Source organism: Cyprinodon tularosa, unplaced genomic scaffold (assembly GCF_016077235.1).
Source record: "Cyprinodon tularosa strain WSP-4 unplaced genomic scaffold, ASM1607723v1 ctg384, whole genome shotgun sequence".
NCBI classification, from domain to species: domain Eukaryota; kingdom Metazoa; phylum Chordata; class Actinopteri; order Cyprinodontiformes; family Cyprinodontidae; genus Cyprinodon; species Cyprinodon tularosa.
Window position 1 is genome coordinate 386,090 of NW_024039101.1, and position 25,329 is coordinate 411,418.

A 25,329-nucleotide genomic window follows, 5' to 3' on the forward strand; every position below is an offset into this window, starting at 1 on the left:
TGCCAAAAGCAAAGCATAAGCTGTTCCGGCTTTTTTAAAGAGGGAAATTTTTACATTGGCAAAACCTCATGCTGTCCTAATCCAAAGATGTATTTTCTTGAAAGGTCTAGCAAAATTTCAAAGGAAAAAAAACATAAATTTAACCAGACTTATTGCAAACAAGTTAAATCAATTGTAAACCAAAATAAAACACAAATTTACTTTTGTGTCATGTATTTTCCTCCAAAGCAGGTTTACAAAACCACTCACCTTGTGACCGCAAATCTCCTGATTCCCTCAGATTCATTTGTGACCCTGCAGGCCAGACAGATGGGGTAAGAAGTAAATCCACCAGAGACAATAAGCCTTTTAAATAATCTTCAGCTGTCAGATGAGATGGTGCGCAGCAATAGATACCATACAGCTGAACCAAATGAGCTTCAGCAAAAACAAGTGTGTGATATGAAGAACAGTCTTAGTCTCTACTCTACTCCAAACGACATGCAGGTATGAACTCAGAGCTTTCCATTACCTCAGTGCAGGTGGTCACTCATGATTATCTTATTCCAGAAAAATATAAACTTAACACAGCAAGTCTACTGTTGCAAGAGATGACACTTAATTGACCATCAAAGCAAATATAATCATTGACTCCACCCATGCTGAAAAACCACATGTGGGGAACCTTGACAGAATGAAGAAAAGACACAAGCCATGCACACAACAAGCAGCAGGTCAAGTCAGGCAGTGGGGTGAAGTGAGCAGATACCTATTAGAGGAGCCAGACAGACTCGGGAAGCACAGACAGACCAGTGAAGCCGGAGACATGGGAACTTACTAACTGTTTTTGATCCTTGTGGGAGTGAACAACCCGAGACTGATTTATTTGAACCCTGGCGCTTGGATGGGTCAAGGTTGACCCTGATGCCATAACAAGGAAGGAAGCAGAAAAAGATAAAGATGGAGAAAAAGGGGAGGGTTAGGAGCAGGGCTAGGGAGGGGTATAGAAGAGAGAACGTTTGAATCACAAGCGAGCAGGTGCTGATATGAGTGCAGCATTGAAGCTGATTGGCAGGGGAAAGCTGAGGCCTGAGATTAGATATGTGTGATTACGTCGACCGGGGAAGAGAGCTCTGGATAATCCAGGGCCTCAGGAACGCTTGCCAAAAGGCAAGGGTAGATACAATGTTTGGATAAACATGAAGCCAGACTGTATTTATCTGAAGGAGGGTCTCATGAAGTCCATGCTATCAAATAATAAACAACATTTATTTATTAAGCTAACTGAAAAAAAAACAAGTTTAGAGCTCTACCATCTTTCTTCCTTGGCATATTCTGGCCAAGGAAGAAAGATGGCTTGAGCGAGGAGTTAAGGAAGCCATCTTTGTTAACCGGAAAAACAATCTCTCAACAGATGAGGTGTTCCTAGTCAAAACATTTCATCTACTTAAAAAGCACTTTTAGGAACAATACACAGATGATTCACCTTTCACCTGCCCTCACCTGACTCACACTTCATTGAGTCATCTACTGAAAGCACACTGATAAGGGAGTTAAAGTCATAGCGCATTTCCGAATTCTCCCAAGTGGTGCACGACTTTACACGAGTGAATAAAATTAATGTGATTGGTCGTTTATCAAGAGGGCAGGATTGTTGTGGTTCGCAATCACAAAGTTTAGTTGTTGGAAGCATCTTGCTAACCAGTTAGCAACTTAGTGCTAGTAGGTTCCCAATGTGAAATTACATTGGGACCAAGTAGCACTAAATTGGTGACTTAGAAACGACACTGTCAAGGAACGCTATGGACAGAGGAAACATGCAAGAGGAAGAGAGTTTGGTGTCGGAGGTCGTGGATGAGTGTCCTCCGTCATCCATTTTTTTATTTAGAGGAGGAAAGCGGGGACGAAGATGTTGTGGAAGAGGACGCCAGGGCGGCAGAAGCTTGGTTTGGTGTAGAAGGCTTCCAGCCGTACATGTTTGAGCCCTTGCCTCGCAACGCTGCCAGTTCTGTTAGCTCTACGCCTGCCGAAGACACAGACGTCCATCCCCGTGAACACTGGGACAGAACTCAATGGGAAAGGAAAGGATTCTGATTTCTTATTTCAACCGTTGCGTATATTAGCTGCGACATATGAATCAAGATGCTTTTGGCGAAAAAATTTGACTGACAGATAACCGTTGTTATATGATTGGCTGAATTTAAGTGTTCAGGCTGACGTAAAACTAACTGGCCTGCATAAGATACCGCAACAAACAAAAAAAAAAAAAAAAAAAAATGCTTTTAAGAAAGGACATTTCAAAAATAGTAATTTTCTAACTTTTGGGACAATATCTATAAAGAGTACATTTATATACTTGTTTAAGCCAGAATTATTTGACATGTAAACATGACTTCCCTACGACTTAAACGACCCATCGGAGCCCCCTAATGACCATTAAACCCCTCCAAGTAACCTCCATGGCAAATCCAGTAGGAGAGATCAGAGCCACCTTTTGTTTTCCTCCAATTCTTTGGTACAACTACGTTATATTAATCTCAGTGCTCCCCGCCACTAGTCAGAACTGATGAGTCTCTTGGAGTAGAGATTAAATGTCTTCTAGAAAACTTCATGTCCAGTTGCTTAAACTGAACTCTTCAAGCTTCACATAAATTCTAGGTTGACAGTTTAAGTTGGTCATTTTAATTTTCAATATTGATCACTGTAAATGGGAAGCAGATACACCTAAAAGTCTTTTTCAATGAGTTTTAGATAATTCTATGGCTCTTTAAAGGGGGGTTTTTACAGCCATTGTTGGTCTGGCTGACCAGGCGAGTCCCATGTCTTGGGATGCAGGGTCCCCTGCATGCGATGTGGCTTATGATAGTGGGCCGAAATCAACTCTATCACTGCGTTGTACATTATGGAGAGCTGAAACCTGAGTTCACCCCCTCTGTTTAAGTTTGGTTTTTTCAAAACACCTGTCCTCTTTGTCCAAAATGTGAACGTTCTGAGGACCAAAATATTCACGTTTGCAGGATAACAAACGTCTCAACGAATCACCATTACTAAGGGGCTGACCTGTTCTTCTGGAATTGAATTTGCATGTTTTCTAATCCAAAACAAGGCTTTGTTGGGCTACTCTATAAAACTTGGAACTTAACACTATAGTAATTCTGACATTTTGAATTGAAAAAGCTTCCTGGATTGGAAGTGAAATATCTTCAAACTTGGAAAACCAAGTCCAATGGTTTGTTTTTGTTTTTACTTTTTTGGACTTTCTTCCAGTTTCTTCCACTTGTCCGGAAGCAACAGGTTTCTTCTGGAAGAATCTCAACACTGGAACTGAAGCCAAGTTGGATCATCATTTTTCTCAGACTTATAATTTCACTTCATATGAAATTTTAATCATAGATTTAATCATAGATTGACCTTTTCAGATTCAATCCACAGTGATCTGCTGCCACTGCCCTGTAACATATTAACATAGAATTCAGCTTAAATTATAAATGAAACTTTGTCATTTATGACCTGTGTGACCCTACCAGTGCACACAGGAGTTAAAACATGAACCAAAATGAATTGACTCTTTACTTTAAGCCACTTTTAGGAAACCAAATAATTGGGTGAATTTCTCCATAAATCTGAGGCATCCCAGCCAGCGAGCAGCTCTATGCTGCCTGATGGTCCTTGTTAATCAGTGCTTTGCATGGAACCACTGATGATGTATTTTGGGCTTGTGGAGGGCAGAGTATGAGGAAGAGCTTTGGGTGAAAACTTTAAAGTCTTGCTATGATCTACCTAGGACAATTGTTTGGTTTTATAAATCAGATTTGTTTTTGTTGTTTTGGTTTACTCTATTTTCACTCTGTATTTCACCAGGATTTTTCACCAGGAGTGACACTGCTTCTTCAATGCTGCATCTTCTTTTTTTTTATTGATTCTTTGCTAATTAAGCCTAGCCACTCAATGTTCTTGTATATTGGAAAGCATTGTTCATTTCTACCCTTAATACGCAAACAATCCAATTGTTCCTGTAGCAACAGCTGGTTCAGAGGCTGCACTGAAATGCACTGTGGAGGGAAGCCCAGGGTGCTACTGTCTAAGAAAATTAGTGTTTCAGCCTAATCTCTGCGTAGTGACCCACTACTTTGCAATGTTCTGCTGAGAAAACGTGTTTTGTCACAACCACCTGTTTGATAAAGTATTAATATAACTTAACATGCCTACTGTAAGAAACCAGACTACTGCATCGTTCATTATGCTTTTAGTTTGGCTCTTGCAAAAGATTTAGACACATCCACATGGTTACATGGTGAGCTGAGAAGGTTGGAAATGATTTATAAGGATTGGTCAAAAAAACGGTATGGCAGAGGAGTCGTAGGACACCATGGATCCAAATTTCAGCCTCCTTTACTTTTACAGATAACAAGTCTTTAAACTATTTTACTCGTAAAATTGGTAATAGCTGTAAGCAGAACAGTTTTGTTTAGTCCTGGAATTATTCTGGGTTCATCTAGCCTCATCAAACACCTTTCATACAGATATAGCTCCTATGGCACATATTCACCTGCGTGTGAGTTTGGAGGTCAGCTTGGTGAAAAGGTTGGAGGTTGCCCTGGTGCGTGCATGGGGGAGGGGGCTGGCATCATGGTGGGACAGAGTGGGTGATGTGGGCGGGGCAGAGTAGACTGGGGGGCCGCGATCCCTCAGCTGTCCACCATGGAAGGTGCTGCGGATTGTGGAGCCTCGGGTCAGGCGACATCGGTCCGATGAGGAAGAAGAGGAAGCTGCCCCAGCTCCAGCCATGCTGAGCGTGGAAGGAGATGCTGTGGGCATGCGGTGGCCCAGAGAACTGAAGAGAAGAAGAAACCAGAACTATTCTTCCATCAGTTTGGCAGAACCCAGTTTGGTTTCCTATGTTCATCTAAAACACTGCACTGGCAATTACCAAGTTCTCTGCCTACTGTCCCTTAACACTAGAACTCTCAAGGCCATCGTCTTAATGGTTCTGCGATTTTGAAGTGAAAAGCTTTATTTACATTAAACTTATGTTGGTCATGTTAATTTGTTTTTTTCTGTTTCTATATTTCCTTTATTTTCAAGTTTTTTTTTTTATTAAAATAAAACCTAAAAAAGAGTTATGGTTAATTTTACCTCTATCTCCCACAAATTGACATTTGATACTTTGCCTAGCAACCAATATTATACCTAGAAAGCTCTGTAACTGTTAGCTTTAAGAATATATCTAACAGCAACAAAGGCTTTAGAAAATGCTTCAAAATATTGCTGATAGCTATTCGGGCAGAGATGGAGAGACCGATGATGACGACTGGTTGGTAGGGAGCAGCTCAGATTATGACAGCGAGTCTGAGGATGATCAACCACCCGCGGAAAAACACAGACGTATTAGTGACACAAGAGACAGTAGAAACATTTTTGTTGGACGTTTGGAAAGCACTGCTTACACCTTAGCCAGTACACTCAGCGGTCTAAAATCCAAACCAGACCCCGTGGTCTATTAAAATCACGCAAAGGTTGGTGTGGATGGCGAAAAGAGATCATATCTCTCCTATCCGAGCTTCTCATGATTGGCTTTCTGCTAAATCCAAAATAGAATATAAAATCCTCCTTCTCACATATAAAGCCTTAAATGGCCAAGCTCCATCTGATAACAGAGATCTGATCGTTCCTTATGTTCCTAACAGAGCACTTCGCTCTCAATCTGCAGGTTTACTAGTGGTTCCTAGAATTTCTAAAAGTAGAATGGGAGGCAGATCTTTTAGTTATCAGGCTCCTCTCCTGTGGAACCAACTACCAGTTTTAGTCCGTGAGGCAGACACCCTGTCTACTTTTAAGGCTAGGCTTAAAACTTTCCTTTCTGATAAAGCTTATAGAGTGGCTCAGGTTATCCTGAGCTATCTCCATAGATATGCTGCTATAGGCTTAGACTGCTGGAGGACATAGGGAGCCCTTTCTTATCATTCTATCTCTATTTTCCCATTCTGCAAAATGAATTTGTTCAATCTCTAACACTCTGTGCTTTTTCTCATCATTGTTGCTTCATCTGGTCTGTTCCTGTTTGGCTGTGACTCCATCCTGGAGAGAAATATCAGCTGTGCTGCTGCCATCAACACCTTTGTTTATAGATGCTGGAGATCTGCTTGTTTTCCAGTGTAGTCCTGTTTCTCTGACTGTGACTAACTGGATGTGCTCTCTTCATCCTCTGACATGGGAGCTGGCTCGGAGCTCGTCTGCCTGGCTGTGTGTTTCCTTGAAGGAGCCGCCAGTGGAGCTGGTTGACAGATGCCTTTTGTTTCTATGCTTCTTTTTCTATCTCTGCTTCTGTCTCTTTGAACCCCAATCGGCCTCAGCAGATGGCCGCTCACACTGAGCCTGGTTCTGCTGGAAATTTCTTCCTGTGAAAAGGGAGTTTTTCCTCTCCACTATCGCTACAACCCTGCTTAGTGTGAGGGATTGCTGAAGAGTCCATGCAATCAACTGGTTTTCCTTAGATCAAAAACTTTTAATCAATTTGACTGGATGATCTGGAGAACTGTAAAGTGCCTTGAGATGACGTGTTGTGAATTGCCGCTATAGAAATAAACTGAATTGAATGTAAATACATCTAACACAGCAATAAAGGCTGTGGGGCGATTTCTATACTGACTGAGGCAGTGAGAGGTGATTCGCAGAGACATCTGTGAAGTCTGTATAAGTTTTTTATTTTTATGAAGAGTGGAGAGTAATGAGCTTTGCTTACCTGCTCTGTCTGTCCTCGTTATTTTATTTTTTTGTGATGCTCAAAAGGATCACTACTTTATTATATCCATTTCTGTCCTCCTGAGGTTTTTTTTTCTTTTTCGGGGAGAGTAATAATCTGCTCTTTCTCTCCCTTGTTATTTTTGCAAGGCTCAAAGAGGATCATCACTTTATCTGTTTTCTCTCCTCCTAAACTCCATGGGTAAAGTTTCTATTATAATGTTTTATTAATTGGTTTTGCACAAGTCTGTCCCGCCTAATAAATACTTGCTGTGGGACCCCAAAACTGACTGTTTGCCTTTGTGATTAACAGATCTTATTTTGTATTTTCCCCAAAAGCGGATGAGTTTTATTTTGTAACTGCGTCTCTCTTCCTGTCAGACCCATGAGATTTCCACTGAATTGCTGCGTAGTCTGACTAATATAGACCTGTGGTCTATCTCAGTCAGAGCTATTTGCCTTTTTGGCAAAATCCTGTGAAACTGAAAGGGGAAATTGAACCTAAAAAAATAGAAACTGAAAGAAAGGGATTTGAATCTGAAAATATAAAAATCTAAAACTATAATCTTTTTCTCAGATTATAAGGTAAAAATTTGACATTCAATATCCAATTATATTTTTTCACTTTCAACTTTTATTGATCAGTTTACAAACAATGAGCGCTGAGCGCCAGAACCTCGTCTGCCACGCTTTTCTTTCGGATTGGAGGCAAAAGGGGATTTGTACCGTTCAGGGCTAAAAAGAGAAGCTAAATATGCCTGTCATGCTATCAACTTATTATTTCCATAAATTCGGCAGAACATGAAAATGAAATATGTCTATTTTAGCTAAAAAAAACTAAAAAAAACTCCTCTAACCAGGATGTTAACCCTGAGCCAAATACTTTACCTGTTCTCTTTGCCGTTCTGCAGGAGAGAGTGTCTGTCAGCCCCCGCGCGATCTGTGCACACGTATGTATTCCGACGGGTCATATTGCTTCCAGGGATGTTATTCTACACAGAGACCAGCAGTTTAAGAGGTAGATGTTAGCTGAGGTTCTTGAGATAAAAAATGTGCAGAGCTACTGGTTAGTGTAGAACTCTGGCCTGGATCCCAACCTTCATCTGTTGAGGAAACCCTCTGAACCACAGACAGAGCAGCAGAGATCCTATCAGCTCCACCCGATACTCAAATTATATGAATTTTCTTCTAAACCCTGTTTGACATGTTCCTGTACTTCCCAGAATTTTATCCACCCTGGCTCACTCACCGTGGTGGCAGTCATGTCTTTGCGGCGGTCTGGGATCTCAGACTTGTTGGGGTTGTTGGCACTGCTAACCATGGGGCTGGAGGGGGGGAGGCTATGGCTTCCCATCACACTGCAGCTGGCTTTACGTGACGGCATCCGGCCCTCACGCAGCTCGCGGTCCCCAGTGCTGGTCGGGCTCCTCTTGGGGTGCATGACGGGCATGGAAGGCCCGCCTTTGTTGTGGAGGACAGCAGAGCGCAGACACACAGAGACTCACATAAGGAATATTCCGTGACTCACGGTATAGACGGGTTCAAAACTACACAGGAAATGAGAGGATGACCGTTTCAGGAGGGAAATACATCCGAGAAGAGACTCACAGAAGTCGCTGTGTCGCCGCTGTCTGTGGTAGGTGGAGGCGCTGCGCTGCGACTTGCTATGAGAGGAGGAGGTGGAGGAGGAGGAGGAGCCAGTGACAGAGGAGTGTTTGTTTGTCCCGTTGGTGATAGGGCTGGGTCGGACCCTGGCCAGAGACAGTGTGCTAGCAGTGCGAGCCTCATTGCTCTCCTGAAATGTGCCGCAGCAGACACACATGACATCACATCATAACCTTAGTTTAACACAATAAATCTCTCTTTAACCAATAAAACAGCTTTCATATATAAACAGTCTAATGTTCATGAAGCCAGCTTATCTTCAATGATATGATGATTATAGATGGCATAAAGGCCTGCTACAAGAAGACATAAAAAAACAGTTACAAAAACTGAATACTCACACTGCAAAAAAGATGTAGAAATAATTAAAAAAAAATCTTAAATCAAGTGTTTTTACCCTTAATTTGAGTAGCTACATGAATAAGATGATTTGCCATTGGAATGAGTGTATTTACTATTAAAATAGGATAAATAGATAATATGCACATGAAATAAGACAAATACTTTTTTTTTCATATTGTTCTTATTCCATTGGCAGAGTGCCTCAATTACCTCCTCAATTCAAGAAAAAATGCAATTATTTTAAGAAAAAAATTACTTATTTAGTTGTCTCTATTTTGCCATGCAGTTCAGGCAGACGCTACTTTGTAGAGTTTCATTCAGCGTCTCAAGAAGCTCTGAGCAGGTCCACCTCTCAGCAGTTTTCTGCTCCCATCTATCTATTGTCCATTCCTGCATCAGTGAGCTTTGACCTCGTTCACTAGTCTGTGGCTTGATCAGGGTTTATACAGGAATGAGTAACTCTAATTTAATGCTTCTAATGCTCTTTGAATGCTCTTAAAAAATAATTTTAATGCAGTTCCGCGCAAATATATTACGATATAATATATCTGATTAAATTGTTTTTAGAACATTTTTTTGGGTTTTAATATCGCATTTTAAATGCCATGATAATCACATTTAATTAATTGTAATGCCAATTAAGGCCTTAATTTAAACAAAAATAAAAATTTAATGACTTTAATGATTAATAATGACCCGTGGAAACAATATCAATTCGACATTGTCTTTCTACTTGAGTCAACTTCTACACAGGAAGTTCTGTGCTGAATGCATTTCTGGAGTAGAGCGAGATAGTGATAGAAACTGGAGGCCGATAAAGGAGGTGATGTCTGATAACAAGAAAGTCTATACATTGACTTGACAGTTAGCATGCTAACTGCTTGTAAAGGTTAGAAAAAATGTCTGCCCCATTTTTGTTATATTAACATTTAAACACAAAATAGAAAGATTTTGTAGATCTTCTTGAAATAATGTGACTCTGCTCTTTCTCAAACACTCAACAGGCCTCAGCTGCTGATAAGAATAATGAATGAGTTCACAGTGGGGATCCTCCACTAAATTACCCAGTATGGTTAAAAAATATATATATATCAATACTGGGATCAGCAACCCTTCAAAATAGTTCTACTTCTTCAGTACAGAGAAATAAGTCAGAAGAAATGTTCTGTCCAGAAAAGAGGAAGATTATTCCCAGTAGATCAGAGACACAGATGGACTTCACTTCATAAATAAGCCCCAAAACACAGAAATTGAAATGTCAGATTTTATTTTTTGGACCAGATCTGGTCAAGATGAGAATTCCCATCTCTCCAACAGTAAAGCCGGGCATACACTCTGTGATATTTTCAATTGTTGCAGGAAGCTACTGCTCAAAATGTACAACGTAACTGCAGGGTTTAAAAGTTCCCAGCTCTCCATGTATGTTCTTACACTGTACACTGCAAAACATTTCAATCTAAATGAGTAATTTTTCTTAAATAAAATGAATTTTTTCTTGAATTGAGGAGGTAAGTGAAACACTTTGCCAATGGGACTAGATAATTTACATTTAAAATAAAAAACAAACAAAAAAACAATGCTCATTCCAGTGGCAAATCATCTTATTTATCCGCTCAAATTAATTAATTAATACACGTCATTTAAGACATTTTACTTATTGCTAGATCATTTCTACAGTGTACAACCCGACGCTCTAATGCAATCTACCTCTTCACACTGCATGTCCAAACACACGCCAAGAGATTGCACAGGTCGGATTCGTCAATCTGGAAGAAGAAGAACTCCATGTTTTGCACATGCGCAGTGCTCGAGGTTTTGGTAAATCAGCTCGTAGCTCTGCTTCAACTGCAGGATTTGTCCACAAACACCTCACGATGGCCGACCAAATTTAAAACATGTTTGATTTTCTCCCGACTTCACGATTCCTGATCGAGGTGGTCGCGAGGGCAAAGATCGTACAGCGTATGCCCGACTTAGGGCTCCTAATTCATTCACTCTGTGGAAACCATGAGCCAAGAATACAACTGTATCTCCCAGTCACTCCATCTCAGTGTAATCAAGCAACACTGGTGGTGAATCCGTTTTCCGTTTGTTGTGAACATAGAGAAAGTAACTGGTGGAAACGACAGGTGATGACCAAGATGGTTGAGAGGTGATGACTACAAATCATTTCTCTCTGTTCACCTTTTCTGGCTGTTGCTTCGACCACTTTTACATTTGATTGCTCTCACAGGTTAGTTTATGCCTGTTGTATCTACAATGTGCACAGAACATTGCCAACACAGCATTTGTAGTGTTAAATTCTTCATCTGACTTTTCCTTGCAGTGCCTGATATTTTGGCCAAATATTTATTTATTTATTTTGTGTTATTGTTAAGACTTTTTTGTCCAATCTTTAAAATACTGAATAATAATAATAATAAAGACAAAATTAATAATAATAATATACTATATAAATCTACTATATAAATAATATTTGTAAACAATAATCTTACAAAAAATGTACGTAAAATTTTGTGTTTATCATATTAATACTTTATTGCAAAATATATAACTTTGCATATATCTCCTGTTTGAGTTCAGTTTAAAAAGTTTTTAATCTGAATAAAAACGTGTAATCTAAATGAAAGGTAATTTTAAAATTTGTTTTGGTTTTTTAAGAGGTTGTGACATGTAAGAGATTATTGTAATATTATCTCTGACTCATCTTTCATGCGATTAAAATGAGATCTAAGGCTCCTCCTATTTATTCTGACAGCAGCTGCCTGAAGCTGTGGTCCGATCCAAGATGGCCGCCCTCAAGGCACCTTGGCCAGCGTCCAATGAGGAATCTACAAATAAAATGTCTATGTCCAAAGCCTCTTCTTGTCATCAAAAAGGGGCAGTCATTTTTCTGTAAGATTTCTACACAGTCTTTAGGATTGGTGCTAAAGTAGGATGTGGAGTGGAACAAATGCTTACAAGTACCTTTAATCTTAAAAAGTTTGTCATGAAACAACCTGGCACAGAAAATGTTAGCAGCCTTTTGGTTCTAAGCCTGTAGAGAACACACAGACAGCAGCCTTTGTGTTGATAGGTGTGCTGCTAACCAAATGAAAGTACTGATATAGAAATAAAATGTTGTCATATTGTTCTTGAATTCTGAACTTCAGGAGACCTGGTTTTCTACAAACTACTTTCAATAAAAAGAGAGACTGCTCCTAAGAAACAAATTCCCAACGGGAAGAATGAGGAAAAAAAGACTTGTTTCTGTGACATTCTCATGAAATAACGGGTCTATGATTCATTTGGTGCATCTTCAATCATAATACATGCAAGAATAACTTCATTCTCTCTTCTACAAGGTTTCAGATCATCCATTTGATGCCCTTTCATGTAATTTTGCAGGATGATTAGTCAGCAGAAACAAAGAAACAGCAGACTCACATCGCCTTTTCGACCCAGCAGTAGGTAGGTGGCGGTGACCTCGTTGTATTTCTGATTGAGCAGAGCATCTTTGATTTCTTCAGGGGTGAAGCCCATCCCCACCATTAGCTCTGAGTCACACACACAAGCAGAACAGACAGGTAAGAGAAGACAACACCATGAACAATATCTTGCAGCTGACAACAATCCAGCTGACTGACCGATGCGAGCGGGATCACTGTAGTCCTCCACCGGTTCAATATGTGGTTTCAGCTCATCCCCCTCGTACCCTGCATTTATCCATTTTTCCTTCATGACTTGCTGTGAGCACAGGAGAACAGATACCCTTCAGGTTGGACATCAGTGGAGATCATTTGTACCTCTACTGCTCTTGTCTGCGCTTACCTCCAGCGTCCAGCGCTTGGCTGGGTTGAGCACCAGAAATCGCCGAATGATTGCCTCACAGTCGGTTGACATGTAGAAGGGCACACGGTACTTTCCTCTCAGCACGCGCTCCCTAAGTTCCTGTTGGACACAGGTGTCACTTCAGCTCAGTTATGATAGATTTATGACAATAAAAACCAATAACTGCAGGATCACAGAAACACCGCAGATGCTGAAATCAGCCACCATCTTACTAACTGCATGTTACCAAGGCAACTGGGTTGTAGCGGAAACAACTGATGAAATAAATCTTTGGGGAGATTGTTTATTAATTCAATTCAATTCAATTCAGTTTATTTATATAGCGCCAAATTCACAACACATGTCATCTCAAGGCACTTTACAGTCCAACCAGATAATACAGTCAAATTGATTCAAAGTTTTCTATCTAAGGAAAACCAGTTGATTGCATCGACTCATTGACTCAAATGCAATCCCTCACACTAAGCATGCTTGTAACGACAGTGGAGAGGAAAAACTCCCTTTTAACAGGAAGAAACCTCCAGCAGAACCAGGCTCAGTGTGAGCGGCCATCTGCTGAGGCCGACTGGGGTTCAAGGAGACAGAAGCAGACATAGAAAAAGAAGCATAAAATGAATGCCCTGAAATATTTTTCAGCTGGGCAGATAAGAAACATGTCCTTCACCAGGGGAGGTTTTCCGAAAAGGGGGGCTGTGGCAGTGCTAACTGGGGAAGATCGGGGGATCACGAAGGAAGGTCGGATAAGTCTACCGAGGAAAATGTGCCCGAGTGTGGAGTGTGTTACAAACAGGCAATACTAAGCAGTTGCCTAAGTTCCTGGGGGCCCCAAAAAACACAAATTCCATGTATGGTTAATACAACTATTTCTTATTTGTGCACATTAATTATGTTTTTGATAAAAATTCTTTTACTCTAAAATGCCATCAGAACACTTATAACATTAAGTGTGTCTCAACCCCCCCTCAGTGTCCAAGACATTGGTCCATTTGGTGCATAAGTTCAGAAAGGTCCAAACAGACAACAGCAAACCATTTGAAAATAAAAACGATGCGAAGAGCAGTGTTGCCAACGTAGTGCATTTGTCACTATATTTAGCGACTGGTGTGGAGAGGCTACGTCTGACTGAGGCTAGCCTCTAGGCTAAAGCTTGTGTTTGAGCAATGCAAACAGCAACTTTTAATCAGGGCGTGCACAGGGAGAAATGGTCTCGTGCACGGTCTCACATGTGTTTAACAGGCATTCCCTCTTGCTTTTTTGTAAAGTGGGAGAGGGGCGGGTCTTTTCAATAATTTGCAAAAATCCTTTACTATACCTTTAATAGTAATGTCAGTGCCTACTACAGACATAGGTCCACTTTGAATAGAACAAAGGTTGAGTATTGACATGGGTGTAGGGCTGGCCCGAGGCATAAGCGAACTAAGCGCTTAGGGCCCCAGGTGGCTGGCGTCTTGCAGTACGTGCGTGCATTGACAATTCACACGGGCGCACACGTCACGTTAATAAGTCTAAGCCATGACACAAAAAAGGATGCATCCCTCTGTTGTTTCGAGTGTCAGGCCTCCACAGCTGATGATGCAGCAGGTGAGGGTTTTCTTAATGGCAAATGGTTACATGGCCTGTTAATATGAAATGAAACATTTAGCTTTTTATTTCTTTATTTCTTGTTTGTTTGTTTTATCATTGCAGGTTCATCCACTGCACAAGCGACTAAAAGGGAGGAGCACTTACAAGCACCTACATTCACTGATACGTTGGTTTGTTCGCTGGGTCCACTCAAAGGTGGGACGTCTTATGGAAGTTTGTTGACATAACGCTCAAATCCTGGATTGAGACACGCTGGGAAAGCCGGATAAAAAGTATTGAAGCTTTGCAGTACCAGTCAGAGAAGGTGAAGGAACCCCTGCTAGAAGTTAGAGGCAAAGCGTCTGACTCTGTAGTGGCTGTTGAAGCCAACTCACTTGCGGAAGAGATACTGTAGGTTAATTTAGGTTCCAGATTTGTTGCGTTGTCTGGTATGACATTTTGTCTAAAATTAACATCACAAGCACGCGTCTATAGTCAAAAAACATGTAGCTTGATGTAGCAGTTAACCTTCTAAAAAAGAACAAAGGTGAACTTATCAGTTACCAAAAAACAGGCTTCTGTGATGCACAGACATCTGCTAAAGAATGAACACAGAAGCAGTGCTGAAAGAGAAGCGATTGCGTTCACAAAAAGGCACTTTGCCTATGAGGCTGCAGATGAGACAATAGTGGATGATATGAAGAGGCTTGAAGAGTAAGTATTTTAATGCTGTAGTGGATTGTAGCATTCAGTCATTGGAGGATAGATTTACATCTCTAAGTGAGGTTGAACTGCTGCTCAATTTTAGGGAGCTTGATCAAAAAGTCCAGAGGGAACAATGTGAGCTTCTTGCGGAAAAACTCACTTGTGGAGAGGAGGCTGATATTGATGGTAGCGCACTGGCATTAGAGACAGAGAGTCTTCCTGAGCTTCTTCAAACTATGAAGACTGCCTTTGAGCTTCTCACATTTCTCTCACAAAATGAGATGTTTGAGCTTTACCCAAATCTTTGGGTAGCTCTCAGGATAGCCCGCACTCTGCCTGTAACAGTTACCTCAGCAGAGAGGAGCTTTTCCAAGCTCAAATTAATAAAATCCTACTTGAGATCATCAATGGCCCAGAAAGACTAAGTGGACTTGCAGTCATTAGTATAAATAACAAAGTTGGCCAAGCAATACCGTACAATGATGTCATCGGTGACTTTGCCTCAAGAAAAGCTAGGAAGGAACGACTTTGAGGCAACATTGTACAATTCATTGTTGAACCCAAGCTGTTCTTATATTTGCGTTCTTTATTTAAGTATCTGTTTTTGTAACATTCTATTTTTGATTATATTATTTATGTTTATCTTTTTTGGTTTTATTTAAAATATTGCACATTTAATGAACTTTTGCAAATAATTTGTTTAACATGTTTGTATTCAAAAGGTTTAATTAAAAAAAAAGTAATGTAAGTATTGTTTATTTATTTATTTTGTATTAATACATTACCATAGTGTATTCATTTATAATATTCACTATAACATTATAGTGTGACATTTGTGTCAGTAATGTTCTAGTATATGTGATTCTGCAGGGTGGAAGGGGGGGGCCACCAAATCAAATTCTGCTTAGGGCCCCCAAGAGGCTCAGGCCAGCTCTGAGTGTTGCAATACAACACGTGTCACGATACTTGGGTCACGATATGATAGTCAAGATATTGCAATATCACTATATATTCCAATATTTTCCCAACTACCTCAACTACAGATAGAGTGCTGCGCCACACAGCAAATAAGCTCCACAGCTCTATTATCTGGAGTGGCATTGCAAAGATAGCCCTTTTTCCCTCATTGTTTTAGGCAAAAATGTTGTTTACGCCTTCGTTACTGGCGTTGTGTGGTTGTCAAGTGTGATATCCCGAATGTATGACGTCACGTGATGCTTTTTATAAACTGCAGTCAGTGTAGAATAGGTTTTGAACAAACAGTAGCCTGGATTGGAAGCTCTTTTTAGGAAGGGTCAGAGCAGACTCTACCTAATGAGGAGACTGACATATTTTGAGATGGCTTAAAGCAGGCAGCTTATTTATTGCTGAGAGGAAGAGATGAGATAAGCTCATCAGGAGGCCAGCTACAGAGATAGACTGCTGCACCATAGTGAAAAACAGAAGAATTACCACAACCGCAATTTTGGGCTACTTTTACACAGCAGCCTGAAGTGACCCAAATCCAATGTTTTTTGCCCATATGTGACCTGTATCTGATCTTTCCATGACAATCTAAACAACATAGAACCAATATTTTCCACTGTGACCCAGGCCATTAGGCTCTGTGGTCCTGAATCCAATAAAAATCAGATCTTTTCAAATGGTCGACCTGGGTGTGAAGGACCAGGTCGCATTCATCCAACCTGAATGTCATTAATAATCAACAAAGGTCCCTATTTAATGTCTAGCTATGCAGAAGCAGCAAGAGAAACAACATCCATGGCGGATGATGATGTGGAGAGCATTCTTCATTTTCAACCATATTGAAAAGATTGTGTTGTTTAATGCACTGGGTGATAGGGGTGTTGGAAAAACCGATTTAGCGATATATTGTGATTTTCGACTTCCTGATAAAACATTTTTCAGTTCCTATCGTTTAAAAAAAAAGAAAAAAAAAAGATTTATACCTAAAACAGTGAGGGAAAAATGGGCTACCTGTGCACCGCCAGTCTGGCAGATGGTGCTGTGCGGCGCCATATCTGTAGTCAAGGCAGTCACAGCAGAAGACGTGGACTGACCCAAACCCCAAACATCATGGATACCAAAATAACGAAATGATCAATATCTTCAGATGAATATATAGAGCAGTTTTTCTGTTTTCCCTATATATCTAATTTGATAGCTGGGAAAAATATCGCAATTTATGGTTACATTGCAACTATCATGACATGTATTGTATCGCAAAACCTAGGCCAATACTCACTGGTTGAGGTTGGGAATGATCGCTAGATGCACTGCAGAAGTACCATCCAGGTTTACTTCCATAAACACAGAACACGCTTCCTTGTGACCTCATAAAGTCCTCTACTCCTCATGCGGGACACTTAAATTGTATAAATGCAATTCACACAGGAGATCACGTACAAGTTGCCTATATTTGGAAATGTTAATGACCACGCAAAAGATTAAGAAGCATTAATGCAGTGTGAACGTAGCCTAAGATTCCAGAACCACTGGTCTAAACAAACTCCATAAATGTCTACCTACATGCACTCACATGCAGTTTTTCGACTTTCTCTAAATAGTTTGTCGTTGTTTATGCATGTCCATTTAGTGCTCTTGTGGTTCATCATAATCAGTTCTGATTTTATTTACTATCACTAATTTATGACACAACATTTAAAACTCTACAGGATTTTTACTTGTATAAAAAACTTGATCCTCACTTGCTGCTGATACACCTGAATTTACATCACTAACAGACAATATAGGATTGTCACATCTGATGCATTTCTATTCTACTCTACTTGATTCTGTTATTTTATTTAGTTATACTGTATTCTATTTTACTGATCTATCTCATTAAGCTCTATTATATTCTTTTCCCCTTTTGTTTACTAGATTCTACTTTATTTGATTCTACTGTATTTTACTTATTTCGGTTCTGTTCTACTCAGTTCTACTCTATTCATATGGCACCGATGGCCGTCTAAACCAGGTCTTAATGAGGAAACTGAACAGTTTTTTGTTTGTTCTTCACAACCAAAGTAAAGCTTTAATAAATCATTGCAGAATTTAAAGGCGTGCTGTCTAATGCAGGTTAACCAGCTCTATTTAGCCCAGATTAAATCTGATCCCAGCCTCTATTCTGTACATTGACATGGTAAGGTCGTATTTTCCGGCAATATTTACTTTGTAGTTATCAACAGAGTCAACTAATCGTGATTTCTAATCATAATTCTGTGATTAAAAACATGGCACTTTTTTGTACAAATACTTTAACCCAATCATTCTAGTCTACATTCCTGGGTATTTTTTGTTGTCTCTTTTCAGCACAACCCTTTATTTGACACATTTTTAATTATTTTACATGACTTACCAAACTAAAGCTGGAATCACACCGAGAATTGTTACTGTATTAGTTAAAAACATTTTCCTATTCTATGTTTATAGATTTCTGACACATTTTGATCATATTCCAGATTTCTTTGTTTTAAGTTGGGGCCAAAATGAAAGAAAAAGGTGCCACAGAGTCATCAGGCATGACAGTATCGGAGATAAAGGCTGGGATTTCAGATGTTATAACAGATTTTTTGTTTTTATGCAAGGATTACTAACATAGCTTCTCATGCTAGTTTAACAGGATTTTACTGCTGCACTGTGCTCAGACTTAAATTCAGAACACTTTATCCATAACAGTTGGTTCTGTTTGGCATCCCACTTGGATACAATGGACAGCAAAGACAAATTTCAATCTACTCATTACAATCTCCCACATTTCCACATCTTATATAAGCACACTGTATGCCTAAATATGAAACTGCCCAGATTATCTGCTGAAATCTGAAGAGGGGAAACTTGAATGTTTTGATCAAGTAACGTAAATGGAAACCACACCTTTAGATTCTGACCATCGAATGGCAGAGAGCCGCTGACCAGCGTGTAGAGGATTACTCCCAGGCTCCAGACATCCACCTCAGGCCCGTCGTACTTCTTTCCCTGGAAAAGCTCAGGTGCAGCATAGGGTGGCGAGCCACAGAACGTGTCCAGCTTGTTCCCCAGCGTGAACTCGTTGCTGAAGCCGAAATCAGCAATCTTGATGTTGGCGTCGGCGTCCAGCAGAAGGTTCTCCGCCTGAGATAATTCCGAGTGAGAGAACGGTTAGACAGCAGGAGGAGAGCAGAAAAGTAACACATTAAGGACAGCAACGACACATTCAGGATGATGATGGATGAGGGGAATAGGGGGCTGGGAAACAGAGAACAAACGATGAACCAGTAGATAAAAAAGGACAAAGAATGAAGTGGGCAGAGAGGGGATGCATGCGAGATGTGACTTATACTGCATGCATATAACAGCGTGTTTGGGCTCCGGTGTTCTGTCACACCAGCATACCAACAGTCAATATGCATGTGCAAGACATCAGACTTGCGTTTATCCCTTTAGGTTTGTACGAAAAATAAACTTCAAACTACCTCAATGGGCGTGTATCCTTTTAGTCATGTCCTCTACCTTTAAAGCATGGCGGCGCGTGTAGACGCAGCGGCTCGGAGCTCCCGTGTTTTCGTTTTTTTTAGCCTGTTTTTATTGATGTTTTCGCTCAACACACTACTGGAAGCCGTTACAACTTACAGCAGATTAGAACTGTGGGACATAGGAAGACAGTTTGGACTTCACACACCCACCAAGCTGGACTTTATTCCTCCAGAGCTGCTACGAACACCTGGGACTATGATCATTCCCCCCATGCTGCTAAGGCGACGGAGGAGGCAGCGCAAACAAAAAAGGGGTAAGAGAGCCGGCGTGCGGGCTAGGCTACAAGCTAGCCCTCATAAACCGGCCCTCCCCAGCCTCTTCCTCGCCAATGCAAGGTCCCTCGTCAACAAAATCGACGAGATGCGACTCCGGATTACTTCTCGCCGGATGGACAGCTGTGTGACTATTGTCTCAGAGACCTGGCTGGAGGATAACATCCCGGACGCAGCGGTGGAGATAACGGGGCGCGCTTTGTTCCGGGCGGATCGGACTGCAGCTTCGGGTAAGGGCAGAGGCGGAGGTTTGGCATTGTATGTACACAATGCCTGGTGTACAGCCACACACCCTGTCGGAACATTCTGCTCTCCTGACTTGGAATATCTGGCGGTGAAATGCAGACCCTTCAAGTTGGTGAGAGAACTCTCGTCCATTGTGATCGTGGCCGTCTACATACCACCGAGGGCTAATGCTAAGTTAGCATTAGAGGAGCTATACTGCCTGATCAGCGTGCAGATGAACTCCAACCCGGAGGCGGCCGTGATTGTGGCGGGGGACTTTAATCACGTGGAACTGAAGGCTGTGTTTCCAAAATTCCACAAATCCATAAACTTTCCCACCAGAGACAATAACATTTTGGACCAGGTCTACTGCAATATCCCCGGAGCCTACAAGGCTGTAGCAGCTCCACATCTGGGCATGTCTGACCACATCTCAGTGGAGCTGATTCCTGTCTACAAGCCTCTGGCCTGCAGAACTAAGCCGACCATCAGAATAGTTCAGGTCTGGACTGAGGAGGCCTCCTCTGCACTTCAGAACTGCTTTGAGCATACAGACTGGAGTGTGTTCAGGGACGGTGCAGATTTGGAGGAATACACATCGTCCGTTCTGTCCTACGTTCAGTTCTGCACCGACACTGTCCTCCCTGTTAAGACCATAAAAGTGTTTCCAAACCAGAAACCATGGCTGGACAGCACAGTACGGGCCCTGCTGAAAGCCCGGGATGCTGCCTACAGGTCTGGAGACAGGTTGGCTTACAACAGGGCCCGGTCGGAACTGAAAAAAGGTATTAAGCAGGCCAAGCTCCAGTATAAACAGAAGATTGAGGAATATTTCATCAACAATAACCCCCGAAGCATGTGGAGAGGCATTATGCTGCGTTCACACCGGGGGCAGCAAAAGCAGCAAAATCGCGTCTGCTGCTTCATTTTTGCTGCTTGTACCAGTTAGTTCTGACGCGCGTCTGAAGCAGCTTTGCTGCTCTCGCTGCGCGGTCCAAAAGTGTGTCTGACGCGCGTTGGGCGGAGCTTCACTATCCTTTCTCTGCCTTGCAGCTATATTTGCTGTGATCAGTAGGAATAAAGTAGTTTTAATATGTTTTTAAGTGAGAAAATACACTTGAAAACTTCATCAGTGGAGTCAGTTCATCCAGATTACAATCCTGCCTCCCAATGTTATTTCTGTCGGAGCCGCTCAGACCCCCACATACCGGCGGTGCGCCGACAGAAGGAATCCATTCATCAGCAGCCTCTGGCCGGGTCGCCTCCTCGCGGTTTACCGCGGTGGCTGGTAGGTGTTTTTCATCTAAATAATCCAATCTGCAGGCACCAGAATAATAAAAGCGAACATATTCTGCCGGCAGATGTATATATTTTAAGTTAATTATGCTTTAATAAACTGTTTAAGAGAAGTGATCAGAGCAGTCTGTGTCATCAGCGCTGTGTCTCTCTCCCAGCCAGCTCCCATATCAGCTTCTCTGATTGGTTGATGCGGCGCGTCGAGCAGCAAAAATAAAATTTTTCCATCTCGAGCAGCAGCGCGTTTGCGGCGCGTCACGCGCGTCAGATGCCAAAACGCGCCAGACGCACTGCGCTTGCTGCTCGAAACGCGCCGCGGGACCTTTTGCTGCGCCTTGACGCGCGTCAACCATTGACTTTGCATGTAAACTCGCTGCTTCTGTCGCGCCAGCTGCCCCCGGTGTGAACGCAGCATTAGAACCATGACAGACCACAAACACAGCACTCAGCTGACCAGCTGCGACCCCACCCTGCCTGACACCTTAAACAGTTTCTTTGCCCGCTTTGACACGGCGGGCAGCAGAGAAGCTGTACATCTACCCCAACTGGAAGAGCAGCACCAGCCCCTCATCTTACAGAAGTATCAGGTGACGTCCACCCTGAGGAGGATCAACACTCACAAAGCTCCAGGACCGGACAAGGTGTCAGGCCAGACGCTGAAAACCTGCGCTGACCAGCTGGCAGGAGTGTTTCTGGACATTTTCAATCTGTCCCTGCAGCTCGCCATGGTTCCTGAGTGCCTCAAGTCTTCCACCATCATCCCTGTACCGAAGAAGAGGTCCATCACCAGCCTGAACGATTACCGGCCCGTCGCTCTGACCCCGGTGATCATAAAGTGCTTTGAGAGGATTCTTCTGAGGTACATCAGAGACTTCATCCCCACAAACCTGGACAGCCTTCAGTTCGCCTACAGAGCGAACCGGTCAACAGAGGATGCTGTCTCCATCACTCTGCACACAGCCCTGACCCATCTGCAGCATCCCAACACCTACGTCAGGATGCTATTTGTAGACTTCAGCTCAGCATTTAACACCTTCATTCCAGACAAGCTGGTGCTGAAGCTACTCGAGGTGGGGCTGCCCACTTCACTGTGCCACTGGATCAGAGACTTCCTCACCCCCCCCCCCCCCCCACACACACACACACAGCCACATTGTTCTGCACTTTGCACTGTCACATTATCTGTATTTTGCCATAATTGGACCTGCTGCTACTTCTTTGGCATGGCTGAGTGCCTTTAGTTAATTTAGTTGTATATATTTTTCTTATTATTATTGTGTGTTTGCTTATTTATACTGTATATATTTGACCTTTTGCACGGGAGCTGCAATGGAAATTTCGTTGAATTCTGTTCAGTGACAATAAATGCTATCTATCTATCTATCTATCTATGTACAAAGAAAACAATTTAAGGTGAGATCACCATTTCCCCCCAAAAAACAAAAAGTAAGTAATTACATTTTTGTGTGTGACAAAAAAAAAAGGATACACGCCGTTGAGGTAGTTTAAAGTCTATTTTTCATACAAAACTAAAGGGTTTTGACCATGGGTATGCTCATCTGACAGAACACCGGGTCCGCCCTCTCTGCACTGCAACGAGGACTGCTTTTAGGGACTCCAACACGCTTGTAAAGATTCAAATCTTGCATGAGTTTTCTGAGACTTTGAGAGTGTTGATATAGTTTCTTCCTTTCATCTGATCTTCCTTACCTTCAGATCTCGGTGGACAATGTTCTTTGTGTGGCAGTAGTGGACAGCAGAGACAATCTGTGAGAGACAAACACACAGACCTGAGATCCTGAGCAGGAACAATTAATGGCGGGTGGATGAGAGGGACAAAGATTTCTACCTGTCGAAATTTGGCTCTGGCTTCAACCTCCTTCATTCTCCCATGGGACACGAGGTAGTCAAATACTTCACCTGTGAGGATGAGCATCTGGTTAGGTTATGAAAATATGAGTATCACATAACAGCTTGATTAGATATGACAGTTACACAAAATAAAAATGTTATTAATATTTAAACAGCCATAGCTTCGATCTGTTTTATTGCCCTCATAGAATGGGGGAAGAGATCATCACCAGGGTGGGTCCTGCTATGTTTTTGGTGGCCTATGCCCTATTATTAATGAACATCCTAGTCAGCATCATTTATAACAGTACCAAGAGCTATGGGCGTCAAGGTGGGCATATTTGGGGCACTTAAATTGGGTCAGCTTTTCTGACTTTGCTTCTGATGATCATGCCCACCTGTGTTTGTTGGTAGGCATTCAGACACCTGAATTTAGGGTGGAAGAATTGAGGGGCACGCCGACGGTTCTCTAGTTTTAGGGTTGGGTGTTTCGACAGGTGATATCTCATTCCTGGTGGCTGTCGGGCCAGGCCTATGCTTCCTGGCCCTTTGGAGTCCCTACTAGTGGGTGTTGCGCTCCTGGGCCTCGTATCCCTGGGCCTTCATCCAGGTGCCCTTTGGGCATGGTCGTCCACTGGCACAGTCCATGGGCTCACCGCCGCAGCACTTTGGGGTTGGGTCCCTCAGGGACTGGGCCCCTTTGGTGTTTGGCCCCTTGGGGTTGGTCATCCCTATGTCTTCCATCTTTTGTCCATGTGATCTGGTGGGATCTGGATACCTTGGGCCAGGATAACCTCTTTATCGGTTCCGGGCCCTTTGGGGCTAGTGTGGGGCCAACATGAGCGGCTATTAAGCATATTTTCCTTCTGAAGAAGATTTATAAAACTATTCTAAATGAGCATGCCAATGCATTCAAACCCCAGGAATTTGGTTCCATTTGCTCACTGATACCAACTAATACTAAATACTAAGCTGCAGATGCAGATTTAAACCACCCTGAAAATATTGCGCAATCACCATAGAACTTGCCTTTTACACATGGATAACTCTGAGATACCCACTGCTTTAACAGCTTTTTTTTTATGTTACATGGTTGTCTGCTTTCTTTTTGCTGTTGTTATGTTCTTGTTTCTTTCCCTCTTGTCTTATACAGGTGTGGAAGCAAACTTCTAGGAGTTATTGTATATCTTCTGTGTTATCTATTTTTCTGTTTTGATTTGCTCTAAATGGAAAATGCAATTTCCTTCTAAATGCCTCTTCTATTCGATTTTACACCCTATATAATTTTCAATAAAGTTTCATATACAAGTAAGAAAGGTATGTAAAAAAAAAAATACTAAATAAAATAAAAATAATAATTATATATATATATATATATATATATATATATATATATATATATATATATATATATATATATATATATATATATATATATATATACAGTGGTGTCAAAAGTACACACATTTGTTACTTAAGTAGAAGTATAGATACTGCAGTTTAAAAACACTCTGGTAAAAGTTGAAGTATCAACTTGACCTCTTTACTCAAGTAAAAGTGAAAAAGTATGTGCTCCAGAAACTACTTAAAGTATAAAAGTATAAAGTAACCTTTAAGAAAAAGGCCAGATACCACTATATGAATTAAAAGCTCAATTTTTCGTCTATTTCAAAAAATTCTTTGAGATAGGGCCAAGGATGAGGGAGGTCTTGTTGGTCTCCATCTCCCGATACGTTCTCGCCTGTGTCCGACCTTTCAGACATTTTGACATGTTTTTCTGAATCCCACATTGTAGCATGGCATAGACAATTCACGTTTACAGTTTGAAGAACACCTGCTTGCTTCTGATGATTTCCTTTAACTAACCAATGAGTGTTTGCGTTATACGACTCATCCAATTACACTAGTTTTCACTAGATGTGGATGGTGCCAATGATCTGCATTGGATGGCGCACATGACGTGAAATATATATTTAGAAACATTAAACCACGGGTAACTAATAAAAAATCAGTGGGGTCCGAATAAAGAAAATCAACCAGTAAATATCAGGAGACATTTTTAATGATCTGTTATTTAAACAGAATTTAACACTCAAATAAAATGACGTATTTATGCATTCATGTTACACTGAATAAAAAAAAAAAGATGAAAAAATAAAAATAGAAATTGCCAAATATTGCATCCTGTTCTATCTGAGAGGAGTTTACACTTGTATGACTGTATTCCTGTATATCCATCACTAGTTAAAAGACAAGATTCAGCAAATGCAAATTCTGCCCTGTAAAACAATGACAGCGCAATTGTCGCTGTACGATCCGAAGCCTCATTTGGAGCTTTTAA

General features: G+C 41.5%; 1 protein-coding gene across 4 annotated transcripts in view; it reads right to left on the minus strand.

The window, feature by feature from the left end:
- mark4a (MAP/microtubule affinity-regulating kinase 4a) overlaps window positions 1–25,329 on the minus strand; it is a 61,291-nt gene that overhangs the window by 1,798 nt on the left and 34,164 nt on the right. The window contains exons 6-17 of one of the 4 annotated variants that reach the window (XM_038297159.1): window positions 22,987–23,057; window positions 22,848–22,904; window positions 18,706–18,942; window positions 12,538–12,657; window positions 12,354–12,453; window positions 12,154–12,263; window positions 8,329–8,515; window positions 7,970–8,181; window positions 7,609–7,712; window positions 4,529–4,813; window positions 818–900; window positions 250–294 (exon numbers count right to left, since the gene is read on the minus strand). In XM_038297159.1, coding sequence (XP_038153087.1) covers window positions 250–294; window positions 818–900; window positions 4,529–4,813; window positions 7,609–7,712; window positions 7,970–8,181; window positions 8,329–8,515; window positions 12,154–12,263; window positions 12,354–12,453; window positions 12,538–12,657; window positions 18,706–18,942; window positions 22,848–22,904; window positions 22,987–23,057 — 1,611 coding nt within the window. Of the gene's footprint in view, window positions 1–249; window positions 295–817; window positions 901–4,528; window positions 4,814–7,608; window positions 7,713–7,969; window positions 8,197–8,328; window positions 8,516–12,153; window positions 12,264–12,353; window positions 12,454–12,537; window positions 12,658–18,705; window positions 18,943–22,847; window positions 22,905–22,986; window positions 23,058–25,329 lie in introns of all 4 variants that reach the window. The other 3 variants (XM_038297158.1, XM_038297157.1, XM_038297156.1) reach the window with 3 other exon arrangements.